The 14,994-nt window shown below is 36.7% G+C and overlaps 1 protein-coding gene across 1 annotated transcript in view; it reads left to right on the top strand.

The window, feature by feature from the left end:
- Positions 1–14,210, top strand: part of LOC120634365 (mitoferrin-1) — a 60,862-nt gene extending 46,652 nt beyond the window's left edge. Inside the window, exons 5-7 of the mRNA XM_039904881.1 lie at positions 2,499–2,638; positions 3,604–3,927; positions 4,949–14,210. Coding sequence (XP_039760815.1) covers positions 2,499–2,638; positions 3,604–3,927; positions 4,949–5,110 — 626 coding nt within the window. The 3' untranslated portion in view covers positions 5,111–14,210. The remainder of the gene's footprint in view (positions 1–2,498; positions 2,639–3,603; positions 3,928–4,948) is intronic.
- Positions 14,211–14,994: the final 784 nt, after the last annotated feature.

Here is a 14,994-nt window from a genome sequence, read left to right as displayed (position 1 = left end):
CAATAAATGAAAGTTTCGTGAGCAATAACCTGCATGCCTGATGCATGAGTTTTCCATAATGTTTTCAAAGGCGTGTGGAGTCCGACAATCCGCAGCCAGCCAGCTTGGTGGACTCCGGCCTTAACTCCTTCTCATTGAGGGAGGAGACCTGAAACCTGTAGTGGGCCGGTAATGGTGGTGATGTGATGGTGATTATGCCCAGCTCCTTATAGCAGGAGTGTAACAACCAAATAAATACATAAAACTCTTTTAAACTAATTTAAATGTTTCCTCACCCTACAATTTTTGTTTTTATATCACAATTTAGAAAGTTTGTGGAATCCAGTGGCAGAATTATGCAAACCAAGAAAGCATCGTACAGCTTCTCAATTTAAAAGTGACGTTGTCAGTGTAGTGTGTCGAACAGTTCGTGAAATACCGACAAAAAGAACACGAAATCGGGTAGTCAGATTCTGGCCGTGACATCCAACTCGACATTTCGTACCTCCGCAGTCCCGTCGAGACCACGATCCATGCAAATGGGTCGAAATATCGACAAATCCCAAAATATTATCGTGGTATGTACCCGTTGGTACGTACGTTATTTAAGAAATGTTGATTAACCACGAAAACCTTGGTTTAAAATCTTTAATTTCAACTTTAATTAACAGCATTTGCCACTTTGCCTAATTCCTTATCGCCGGGCAGATAGCCAATTATTTTCTCACGTATGTGACATTTCGCCCGCTGACCTGCCGATATCTCGCCGATAACACGCACTGGTGCGTATCCTAAAAGTAAGGCAGCGTAGCGTGACCATAAAACAACAAGTTTTTATAGCTAGCTGTTTCTCCGCGACTTGACTTGACTGAAAATAAAATTGTTTTGTTTCTGCTGAGAATTTATTTGTACTCCACTACAGTTTATCCCTTGACTGCAGTCTCACGTGTTCATAAGTGGTGATCGTAGGGAAGATGGTTAACGGGTTATTATTTTTTAATTCAGATCAGCGCATAGCACAGCGTCGCTGTTATGACGCGGCCGTATTACAAAGGCTCGGCCGCACGCCGGCTTCCTCTGTAGAGACGGTCTTCCCGGGCTAACCTTTTACGGGTATTGCAGTTATATTAAACCTTAACCCCATATACCCCATATGGTTTTTGAATTTCGAATTTCCGAAACGATTTAGCGTTTTGTAGGTAGCGGTTACAAGCCTCTCACAAGACAAGTCCTCTAGCGATTTTAAGGTGGGGCAGCTTTTGAAATAAACTTAAATGGTGGCTGGTCATAGGCCACCGTCCATACAAAAATTGGTAAACACCTTTGTTGATACAAACTTTGATTCTATTCCACGACCCACCGCATCGCATGGCCTGTCTTGAATTGCATTGCTCGACTCCCTAAGCTTCGTAGCGTAATGATTAATATTGCCTATAACTTTACTCAAGATAGCCCAAGCGGTTCTTGAGGAAGCTTATAGGCTGTTTATCATTACGCTGCGACCGAAGAAGTAATAGCACAGGCGGGCGATGCGACGCGGTGGCTAGGGTTTATATTATATATATTGTTATATTGCGTAAAAAAGCTAATATTTCTGTGGGAAAAAGTTACTTGTCGGAAGTATGAAGCTGACAATTTATTTAAGAAGCGGTACTAATCAATTTTAGTTCGAGCAACCTTCATACAAATTCTAATACAATTAAATAATTATTTGCGAACCCTTATCGCTAACGCGCACACAAGTGTCTTTAAGTACTGTCAACTGTGTACACGTTTTACTGGAGTGCTTGATATGTGGCACGTTATCAAGGCCGCCATGGCTGGCGTTCGGTCGTTGACCCCAACATATGGGGCTCGGAATATGGGCTATAATGTTTTCGTCCTTATCATTTAAGTCTAGGACATTACGCTTTATGGCTTAAATGATTAAAAATATGAGAACAACAATCAGCTGCGTGTTTAGCGGTGCGGTGCAATGCACTGAATCTTTCGTGGTATACTTATCTATTCATTTTTTTTTATACCTCTTTCGCAACCTCCCACATCTGCACCCTCCCGAGCAGCTGACGGTCGGTTCACTGCTCGGTCATATAAGATCAACTATCGATGCTAACATTGGCTAACATGCCTTAGTATGACTTTATTTGCACCGCTACCTTCCCGACTAGTATGAACGCCTAGTAAGTGCCCTTGATAGCCCTACATCCATTAAGAATTTTTAAATTTATTCGACTTCGAATTATGAATTTGATTTGACTTTTGTATTTGCAACGCTACCTTCCGGACTAGTATGAACGCCTAATAAGTGCCCGTGATAGGCCTACAGCCATTAAACATTTTTAAATTTGAATATCGAATTTGAATTTTGAATTTAAAACTTAAATGTTGAATTTGATTATACTGATGTAGTGGCATGTTGTCCACATCCATTAAGAATTTTTAAAATTGAATATCTAATTTGAATTTTGAATTTGCTTTTTGAATTTAATTTAACAAATGTAGTGGCATGTTGTCCACAGTGGTGAAGCAGCGGCTGCAGATGCTGAACTCGCCGTACCGCGGCGTGTGGGAGTGCGCGCGGCACGTTTACCGTGCCGAGGGTCTCCGCGCTTTCTACCGCTCCTACGGCACGCAGGTCGCCATGAACGTGCCGTTCCAGGTGCGATATATTACGCTCATACGAAATATGAGCTTTGCCAGTGATGACTTGATGATGATCAGTGATGATCTGAAACGTGGTCGCTTACCGCGGGTCTCATAGGAAGGCCTGACCGAATTAGAAATGAGAAGATCCGAAGAAGTAGGTACTATGGTTACCGACATAGCGAGATGCGAAACTGAAGTGGCAATGGGCGCCGGACATAGCTCCGAGAACCGATGGACGTTAAGGTCCTAAGGTGCGTTGGGAACGCAGCGTTGGTCGGCCTACAACGAGGTGGACCGATCACATCAAGCTAGTCGTTGGAAGCCGCTGGAAAGAAGCGGTCCAGGACCGTAGATTTTGGAACTCCCTACAAAAGACCTATGTCCAGCAGTGGACGTCAATCGGTTGAAGTGATGATGCCGATGCCGTAAATAAGTGGTAATTTCGCACCACCTACCGTGCACCTGTTGCTAGTTTCTTTTAGGCCATTTGTTGCCTGGACGAGATCCGCCGCCCTTGTTGTACCCAATCTCTATCTAACTTGCTCTGTGTTCTTGTTATCTGTTATATTTATGTAGTGTACGATAGCCTAATTTTTAAATTTTCTCTACGAAACTTTCTCTCTATTCTACGACGATATACACATTGCCACCTAGCCCCAAAGTAAGTGTAGCTTGTGTTATTGTTAGTAAGTTGACTGATGAACATTTTTATGAATTATCATCATCATATCAACCTATCACTGGCCCACTACAGAGCGTGGGTCTTTCAATGAGAAGGGGTTAGGGCCGTAGCCCACCGCGCTGGCCCAGACTTTGTAAACATTATGGAGAACTCTCAGCTATGCAGGTTTCCTCACGATGTTTTCTTCACCGTTGAAGCAAGTGATATTTTAATGCACACTGAACTCCTCCGATGGAATTTCACGCTTTGAACACGCGTCAATTACACAGTAAAACTAATTTTAAGTAAATTCGCAGGCGCTACATTTCGTGACGTACGAGTGGTGTCAGTCGATACTCAACCCTCGGCGCGCGTACGAACCTAAAGCGCATTTGGTCTCCGGCGGGCTGGCGGGCGCGCTGGCGGCCGCCGCCACCACCCCCCTGGACGTGTGCAAGACCGTGCTCAACACGCAGGAAGCGGCCGCGAGGGCTGACGGCCTGGCGGCAGCCGCCGCGCTGGTCTTGAGGTCTGGCGGTCCCCTGGCCTTCTTCCGCGGCGTACAGGCCCGAGTGCTCTACCAGATGCCCGCTGCCGGTATATGCTGGCTCACGTACGAAACGCTCAAACATGCACTCACGGTAAGTGGAGAATTGATGACCTTTTGTCACATACAATAAAATTCAAAATTCAAGTATGCCCAGCTTACAAGCACGTCAAGTCAGTCCATTTGTAGTGACTCCACCACCGGTTTGGAACGCAGATTCCTCCGAGAAGAGCCGGCAAGAAACTCAACAGATTGCTCTTTTTCAACATCATGTTACAGTTTACAATATAAATAATAAATTTTGTATCTTGTGAGAGATGAGAGCGGAGCCTGCTTCAAGCAGCCTTGTCGTTAGGAAATTCATCAATCGTATCGTAACTACGATTTATTAAATGTGTTTTAACGTATTGTTTAAAGTTATGCATTGGCAGGTCCAAAATTACCTTGGGAATCAGATTATAAAAGCATATACTCAATCCCACAAATGACTTCTGCTCCTTTTGCAAACGATATGCAGATGTCACTAACTTATGTCCTGTTGAAGGGTGCATAAGTATATTTCATAAGGAATCACCCCGTAAAAATATTAAATCAAAAGAAGTATATTTATTTTTTCATACAAACTAATTAAAAACATTCCAAGTTTTTACCTTTGACAACCCTATTGAAGATAAAAGACCGGCACGTGCATAGTACCTACGTTACGCGACGTGTACCTAATATGGCAGGAGTCACTGAATTTTACTTTTTCATGCTATGTTAGGGCTGTATCTGATTTCTTTTATAGAAGCAATGGCAGTGGTTTACTCATAAACTATTAGCGTTTCGGTTTCACAGATAAGTCTCAGAGACAGTTATTAATGTACCTCTATAGCCTCACTTGACCTCACCCAAGTTTTCATTTACGCGTTGTAAATTAATACGTAAATTTAAACGAATGCAAACCAAGACAAATGTTGAAGCTATAGTTTTTTAAAGTTGTATTACTTACCAACTTAAAACATAAATTTTTTTTTTTCAGTTTTTAAAAGATTTTCCACGCCCTTGTCAGTCTCCGCCTCGACTCCAATGTGTTTAATCCTTACTACAAACTAATTACTGCATTACGTTTCCAGATCGACTTGAGTAGTGAAGAGAGTTCTGGAGGTAGCAGTAATAGCACCACAGTCAGTACGGGTAGTGGGGTAGCCGCGGTGGGGGGTGGTGGGGGGCCGCTTGCGTGCGCCGCGCTGCGTCTCGCCGCGGCCGACGTGCCCACCACGCTCACACGCACCTAAACAAGGCACGGCGGGCACCGACCATATCGTGTCTACAATGAACTGTACAGTGGATATTAGTATTTCTGTTGTCATATAAACTATTGTTTTTATTTGTTTTGTAACGCACGAAACAGACAGAGGCTGGGTTACATTCCGCGTTGTGTAACAAAATGTAACTATAAAAAATTCGTCCTCCGCCCCGGCTTCTGTGTGTTTGATGGTTTACTTTTGTGTTGTTTACGTTTGTTATGTGAAGTAGATCTAATTTTAATAAAATCTTCGGTGTTGTTCGAATATGAAAGAATAGCTTTTGTATGGTTTACAAGGTTGGGGTTGGAAACCACGAACCACTAAAAGGTCTTTTAGCTATAAAATAAAGAAGTTTTTAAACTTAGCTGGCAGGGTCCAGGGAATAGGTCCCCACTGATCTTTTTAAAGAATTTTAAGTCCGCGCGATTTCTCGTTTTCCGCAGTTCGAGGTAACCATAAGTAATTTTGCAAAGTCCTTTATTTTCCTGTGAAAGTCTCATCAAAATCGGTTAAGCCTTTTATTAATAAAAAAAACAGATTATTGAGAAATTTCTTAATAATCATGTAAGGTTTAATAAAATGAAAGGTAGGCATTTATATAAGAAATCTTCTAAAACAGGAACATTGTTAAAAAAAGGTATTTAAATGCAGTCTTTATTATGAAACAGTGTGTAATACGATTTAATTGTGCAAAAACAGTTGTGCGTTGTTAATAATAAATTAAATCTCAGATTAGTCTGTTCTGGGATTATAAAAAAAAAAAAATATCTAACACATGTCTATTTCATGTATAGTTCTATCAAAAAGCATGCGTGACCGATCCCAAACTAAATTGCCCTTTACTTATAGCACGCGATTTGTGACATGAATTCGTAATATACAGAGTTGTTATTACCCTCCAAAATTGATAGACGATTACGAATATTGTATCCACTCTAAATAATCGATGGTTACAATTAAATTAGATCTACTTAGCTGGAAATTGTGTTTCGCTCAATGGAAAAAAAAAAATTATATTATCGTATTGAATACGATTTTTTTTTATTTAAACATAAATATGTGTCTACGGTCAGGGTTTCATGATTGTTATAGGTTGCGTAACGTAAAAAGAACGCCGTCTGACCTGGGCCGATGCAGTGTGCGATTAATACAATAACACGCGATTTAATGGCTTATTTAACCTTTATGTACATATAGCAAACAAAAGACAACACAACACTGTGTGCAGTATAGTGATTTTGTAAGTGAAATGTATATTAGCGCAACATTAACGGCCTTTAGTTCTCTTTTTACGTGTCGCAATTTATATTAATCAGACACCTTTATTTAAAATTCATATAACCGAGAGTGGAACAAAATTGAAAACGAAACGTAAACAATTAAAGTCACATTCAGACTGTCGGAAGGCGATTATTTGTGATATTATTAAACTGCATCAAACGTAGGAGTTGTTTTCAGCTCAACGAGTCCCCGATCAGTCTGGACGCGCCCTAAGAAACTAAAGCTTTAAACGTACGGGAGATCTGTAAATTAAGGTTTGGTTTCCAAATGAATTATGAATTTTGTCGAGAACACAAACAATGTTCAAATAGCTGTCGTTATATTTCTTCATTTTTTTTTGAATATTTGGAATTGACTAAATTTTTATTTTTATTATTATGTTTGGCTAGCCACCTATGCGTGACTTTCTTTCTATTAAATAAAGCGAATCTTATTAAAAATTAAGAGCATATTGTAATTATATTCTGTCTAATATTGTGAGTGGTTGGTAAAGATAGGGCATAAATATCTAAGGTTGGCAATAAAGTTAACAATGGAGCTGTTAATACCACCAAATATATCCAATGATTTTTTATGGTTGAGTGCCAGGTCACTAGTATATAAGTTAGTAGCAACTTTAGGTCAATTTTCTTTAAAAAAAAATATATGCTAATGGCTAATTTCAGAAAAACCCGTGGTTTTAGATTATCTGAGATTTTTTTATTTCTATGAAAAATCGTTTAATATCAGAGTCGCCTTCTTTATTAGGTGGTATTAACTAATAAATAAATATTTTTAACAAAAGTAAATAAATATACATATTTAGCTATTGTAACAACACTGAATTGTGATTAAAGACGTTTGTTTTTCTCAAAAGAAATAACAATTTGTATGAGAATATTTACAACTTATTTCTATCTACGTAAGATTAACATGAGGGTGAAACAATACAATTAATATTTTTTGTAGTTAAAAAAATTAATATTTTTTTTTGTATTAAAAATTCACGCGGACGTTTTAACAACTGGTGTATGTTTTGCCGCCTTCCCATCTGAGGTATTTATTCTCTATATTATATCCCAATCACTGAATATTATTAATTAAAATAAATAGCAACAAAAATACGTCATAAGACATTATTTGTATAATGAATGTGATTATTATTATTAAATTACGAGCGAACGAAACCGAAATGAAACGTTAAAAATTAAATTCAATGCAGGAACAGAGCTCTTTAACTCGACTATTACTTATTAAACTTTTTATATTGGTCGGGTACCGATCTCTTTGACCTTTTTTTTTAAATTTCAAATGCACGTTTTACCAGTCTGATGACACAGACAGACCTACAAATTTTCTTCTCTATCTTCCTTTATCTATACTTTTTTTCCCCTTTCAATATCCAAGCTATTTTCCGATTGAACAAAATAATTTTGCTTTATTAATTACAGACTAGTCAACCGTAGGTCGGGTTATAGAGATTATCCTGTACACGATATACATACAAGTTGACTGACTTACTCTAGCGAGTACGTGCGCATCGATCAACTGTTTCGCACTAGCAATCATACAGTTGGGAAACGGTAATAAATTTTAAGATTTACTTTCTTACCTCTTTCATAATATTGACCATAATGTGTGAGTAAAGCTGAATTAATACTTAATTTTGAAAATTTGTATATTAAAAGTGTGAAGTGGTGCACTAGATGACTGTAGTAGCTTAGTTGGCAACAAAGTACTCTTGCTAAGATTGCTTTGGAATATAGTTATGTGTATAAAAAAATATTTTTAAACTATTATAAGGAACATATTTGATTATTTGTGGGATGCGTGTGCTAGGCTATCTCGCGATGCAGCGATCTTCACAAACACGCAAAAGAGAAAGCCTTTTGCTCACTTTGCACGCTGCAAATTGTCGTTGTCCAACTGTATGGTAGCCAAACTGCGACCGTGTGTTTAGCGGGAGCTCACCTCCCTTGTTATTGTTAATAATTTTGTTATATACTGAAGTTTATATTATTTTAATCATATTTTATAATTTTGTTTTTGTTTTATGTCCATTATTAGGGTATCTATTCGGTTTAGTTGGTTTGTCCGGTGAGTTGCGATGGCAAAGAAAATGGCAACTCGAAATTTTTGTGCGACCTTTTTTTTTTTTTTTAAATTGATTGTTACAGCGTTCATTATTGAGATTTTTGAAAAACTAAAAAATACTAAGTTTCTGTAGTAATTCTGTCATTGTGTGATTGTAAACAGTATTTCTAACGACAGAGACAAAAAAAAATGTGCATGGAAATTTTCGTGTGCTTTTTTTTTGGAATATTTTACAGCAATGCAAATCGTATTAATGTAATGGTAGTAATTCGAAATTGTGCTAACGGCTACCAAAATGATAGGATTAAACAAGCAAAAAATGTCTCAAGTGCGAAAGTAAAAATACCAGGTTTTTAAATACACATTTTACCCTCAGGCAAATTGGTAACAGGTATAGTTCTAGTATCGAAACGCATCATCAAAGTAAAATAGGCCTAATTTAACTCGTTTTAGAGTGACTAATTCTGCCAACGCTGGTCAGAGAAGATTAAAGAAGTGTGGACAAATTTAAGCTTTAATACGAGCTTGATTATTACTGTTTTACTCTTGTCATTGTAGTGGTACAAACGTCAAAAACGACTGTAACATTGCGACTGTACCATACTAAAGCCTTTTTCACCACCTTCTGATAAGTTTCAGATAACCTTAACATAAGATTCGTCACTTTCTTGCTTCATGACATAATGTGTGAATAAGCTATCCGACACTAAAATCCGATAAGAGTGTGGTAAAGCAGGCCCTAAGGTAACTGGTATCATTTATATGTACATCCCTAGACAATTATATTTTCCCTGTAGAGTTGAACAAAATGCAAATTCCCTCAGGAATGAATATTTGCAAAACTCTTAGTATTCTTTCAATATAGACAAATATTTGATGAGTTTGCGCATTATCCAATTAGTACCATTATTTGATTCAAAAAATAAATATTATTGTAGTGCTTAGAATAAGGTTAGTATAATAATGTAAAAATATAGAATTGTTACTTGCATCACGATTGTTTAAGGTGTATAACTTTTTGAGATCTTGCCCTCTTTAGTTCAGCTATTAAACATCACATCGCAGTGTGTGAGTTATAAAAGGTAAATGGAAACATATGTACACGGTCGCGAACTAAAAGGGCATTATTAATAAACGTGGCATTACGTCGGAATAGCTATGCCGTATTTTTTCACATTTAAACTGACAGAACATTTCAAATTCTAGAGCATGACCAACCGCTGCGCTGTTATGCCACGATTATCAATAAGGCGTTTCAAACGTTAATTTCCTAGTGTTATATTTGTATGTGTGTGTATAGTATGCGGAACTATGCGTGCAGGGTAGCCAACTCTCAAAAAAATTTGGTTTTTTCTTGAATTGAAATAAATTTTAGTTAGGCCATTCTGATAAAATCATATCAGATCATCATATAAGATAGGTCATAACATTATTTTTTTTAATTAAAATTTTAGCTACAAGGGTTAAATTTTCAGGTATTGTTGTTCTATTTTACCTCTTAGTGTCACTTAAAACTCTTATTTGTTAACACTGTGTGACAAAAGTTTCTTTATCAATATCACAATTCAAATTTCGTTTAAACGCACTTTTTAGGAAAATGTAAAGTATATTGACCAATAATAAAAATACTGATACTTTATAATTATACAAACAGAATTGGCTACTCTTATATTAGAATGCATGTGTGTGTATTTGTGTGTGTGAGTGTGTAAGAGTGGAGCGGAGAGCTGTGATGTTGTGGATAATATTCTAGTAAACAGTCGTTATAAGTGTTGATATTATTAAGGGTTTCATTATTACTTGATATTAACGAGTAGACGTGGGCGATGCAATGTGCAAAAAAACACGAAGCACACCGGAACACGTTGTAGATTAGGTGCTGTTTCATATATACGTAGTAATTTCTAACAATACGTCTCTTTTTGTAAAAGTAAAAAAGTTATTTCTTATTGTGTTTTCTATTGCAACGAAAAAAATCGACATTTGTTTCCTCCGCATTTTTAATAATTTTTAAGTACTTTTTCCATTATCTCTGTCCATAAATAGTGTAGGCTTTAAATATTATTATCAGCGTTCTTAATCGAAATTTCACATTAAGTATAATGTTACATTTTAGAATATAATATTAATTAATATTATTGACAAGACACGTAGTAGAAAATTAGTAAAAAAATTATCATAAATTTAAATGCGCGATTGTAATGAGACGTAGGAATAGGAAATTAGAAAACTAGCATCTTGTACATTGCACGCTAAGCGCCGAGTCCTTATTTGTAATGATATTCCAATCGTAATTTAGTCTTTCGTGCCATCAAATCCCTCATTCATTTGAATTGCCACATATATCCTGCCACCTACCTATAAGGCAAGAGTAAATAGGCATATTTTAGGCTCGAAATCAAGCGGGATCGAACCGAGTTCTTTTAATTGGTTTCCATCAGGCATGATTATCGTCGAGCTCAAATATATTTTGCACTAAAAACCAACAAAATACTATGTTACGATTTGAAGTCACGGACGCAGGGCTCTTTAACTATAGTTTGTAATAAGTTACCCTAATTGTATCAATTATGTAAAATACCAGTCTTATTAATGCAATTTCTTTGATCACTCAATTGTACAAAATGTATATTCGATTTAAGTAGCAATTTTCGAATCACGTAAACAAACTTAAACTTTTTAATATTCATTCTAGTGCACTACGTTAAACTTTACGTCGTCATCAACAAATTAGTTGCAGTAAATAAAATGTTATCATTGAAATTGTTTACTCGGTTGGAAAATTGTATATAAGCCTATAAGGGGATGGCCTCCTATAAAGTTGTTGCGCGTGAGTGTGACTCAGTTATGCGCGGCGATTGTAACTGGTACCGTTACCTTTTGGTGTGGGTGTCACCTAAAAAGAGCGTTACCAAATTTGCTGCGCGAGTTTTTACTTTTTAAATGCAAATGAGTCCGTCTTTCCATTTATTTTACATATATTCGTAGATTTATATAGTGCATGTACTAAACACTGCAATCAAATTTACGGTTATATGTATAATAAGTATAATAAAATATATACCGGTTCTACGAATTGCTCTTCGTGTAGGTTTGTTCCTCTTTTTTTCGTGTCACCTACAGTAACTGTTAATAATAAGCTATACACTGCTACCTATTAGTTGGTACATGTTAACAGTTACCTGTTAATATTTGTTACGTGATAACTTTTACCTATCAGCCGTTAGGTTTTAATCTGATGGATGTTAAATTTAACTATTACCTACACATAACTTTTACCTGTCAGCCACTGTTACCAGTTAACTAGTATCATGTACCTGTTAATTGTTAGTATGTCTACTCTCATTTGGGCACTATAGAGGGCTGTGATTTGTAATATTATCTTTCCGCGGAACTCAAAATTGACAAACTTACGGTCACTCATCTAACAAGAAATAAATTATCTGTAACATGTTCATGCAGTCTACTAAAATTAATGAGAATAATGTACAGACCTAGTAGCTGTAAAGCTTCCAGATGCGTCTTTAGGCGCTGGTCACCATCATCGTTTGCGAGCAGAGGAATAGTGAGACTTTTAAAATATAATTTGAAGTCTAATGAATTTGATCTTTAAAAGTAGCCGGATAAGTTCCGTTTTTCGCTGATGTTACAGTGTTCCGATGCTGGAAAATGAGTTGTGAGCGTACAAATCTTACAGGTACTAAGGGTATATTTGTATACGGTGTAACAACTATAGATTAGATTAGTGACCTGATACCGGATCCCTGTCAATTAATTCAACTATGATCCATACCTAATTGCAAATGAGTAAACTCACAAATTTTATGGTGGTCTGGTCATTAACTGCCAATGTGTTATAAGGGTGAGGGAATCTACAATTTAATAACTCTCAAGCTATCTACATTTTGATAGTTACTAAAGGTAACAACTGTCAAATGACAAGAAGACAACAGTTTACTTATAGTAACAAGTAACAACTATCAACTATAAGTTTACAGTAAGACTAGGCTTGGTGCACTATTTACGTGCTGTCTTAGAAATAACGTTAAACTGGATATTCACATGTTTTTCAAAGCTAACCTATTGAGGATATTTTATAATTTATCTGTGGTAGTCTTTTATTTTTAAAATTTGTTATGATATTAAATACATAGTGGAAATATTTACGGTGGCATTCTGTATAACTGGTTGAGTTTAACTCACTCTGAGACTACTGTATTACATGTTTGTATATGTGTGTATGTGTGCGAAAGAGAGAGATAGTGCAGTTGTCTGTGTGTGTGATTGGGTCTGAGCGGGAATTGTTGTATGGTATTATTAAAACTATGAAATATAATGTAAATTTGTTAGAGCGCGTGTAAAATATTATTATAGCTTTAGATTACAGTCGGGTGGGGTAACATTTGCATGTGACTTTGACGGACAGCGAATTATTTATTAAATTATTTTTTTTTTTTAAATTACTTTGTCCGTATGTACAATAAGAGAGAACAGATAAAATTGCCCCACTTTGGCCTCAATAGCCATAGAGTAAAGGGTTTGACATGTACATATGTATGTTATATCTGGTTAATAATAGTGGTTTAAACCACTTTCAAAAAAAACATATGCTGTTGAAGTAACACAGTAGAGCAAAGTTATCCAACCGGGGCGTATTATTAATAATAATAAATATGAACATCATTCGGCGGATGGAAAACTGGTCGGCGGTGCTACGAGTGAAGATTGTAACATGCACCGTGCAACGCACATTCGGTTGAACTTCCTAAACACACTCAACGTTCCCCATTGACATAATTCTTTATATTATACATGATTATTCCAATGTTATGAGATATTTGACGATTATTGTATATTTTTACGGCCCACTGGCGCTGTGGGTAGCGATCCTCCTTTCTGTGTCCAATGTTGTGGGTTAGATTCCCAAAACTGGAAAATGTTTGTGTGATGAACATCATCGGTCATCTTAGTACCCATGACACGCTAAGCTTACTTTGGGGCTAGATGGCGATGTGTATATTGTCTTAGTATATTTATTTATTATTTCCTGGTAAAGTTAGCGAGGGCAAGTGTAGCCACCCTATTCAGTGACATTATCAGCTCTATTAGAATTAATAAATTAAAATACACAGCTAGGCACATGTCTTGTATTTCATATGAAAAGAATAAATAACCTTCTCTTACACCAATATTCCAATTGGTGTTTGTATACTCATCGCAGATTTTGTATGGGGAGCGCAGCTGCCCGATTCACTAACTTTACCAAGAGTTGGCAAGCGGTGGTCACATGTTATCCCCATACAAAATATGCAATGAGTTGACAACTGTCGCTATCAATCGCTATTGCTCAACATGGGAAGTAATAATTGTTGCGTTGCGCGGTGTGTGCGGGAAGAGGGAAGGAAGCGCAGCTCATCGGGAGGAAGATTATATATACTATTGTTTCGTGTACATTGCTTAAGATGGATTCACGTTACGCCTCACACAGCCCGGGTCTCAGTAAACTGAAAATGTCCCTCTTGTATTTGTTCCCGATCGTGCAAGGCGTAACAGGAATCCACCTTTAATACGTATCTGTTATATGATTGTATAGATGAGTGCCACTAAATTGTTAGTTGTAAGAGTTGCGACTGTACTGGCCTGTGCGGCGCTGGACACGTCTGGGCAGTCGACACACACCAAGTGACGTTTACTTGACAAGTGACGTTCAAGAGAAACAGAATAAACATTTGGACAATAATAGCTTTCTTTTATTTGCTTGTACCATTGCCCTTAAATAATAAGTCTGATCTTTGAATTAAGTAAAGTCAAATATTTCTTTATTCAAATAGGCACAAAGATCGTCTTTTTGATGCGTTGATTACATACAAAATGTGGTAAATTTAAAACTAAAGCTACGAGGGTTCCAAACGCACCCTAGTCAAGAAGAAGCCCACAACAAATTTGTGAGTGCTATTTGTGTTATCACCAACTCTTGTCATTTGAAAATATTTAAGAAGCAATTGGTTACAATAATAGTTCTCACCTAAGCTTTTTTACGTAATCCTCTATACTATAATAGGACTTTTCTATAAGCTTTCGCTTAATACAAACTGAACCTTTTTAGACACATCCCCAAGACAACGTGTAATTTATTGTTAAATTGTATACAATTTCCTTAAAATTAATTGTTTGTTTTGTGTAGTCTTAATTTTGCTTCTAATGTAATTAATTTGAAATGAGCCCTATTTTGATCAGAATAAAATGTCTTTCAGTAACATTTACCATGTTGTTGGGCTGGTTAGGCGGTTTACACAGATACAACAAGTATATCAAAAACTGTAATCAGTAAGCAGTAACGAAAAATTACTATACTTATACTAGCTAGTTTGCTGTATATATCAGGTTGGTGTGATTTTTGGCCCAATTCAAAGAGGATACAAAATTTCGGTGGATGTTTGGAAACTACGTGACAATTCATATTACATTATGATGTACATAGGAGATACGTTTCTCTCATTAATTACTTTACTTTTATG

Source organism: Pararge aegeria, chromosome 23, assembly GCF_905163445.1.
Source record: "Pararge aegeria chromosome 23, ilParAegt1.1, whole genome shotgun sequence".
NCBI lineage: Eukaryota > Metazoa > Arthropoda > Insecta > Lepidoptera > Nymphalidae > Pararge > Pararge aegeria.
This window is presented reverse-complemented; position numbering and strand designations above follow the sequence as displayed.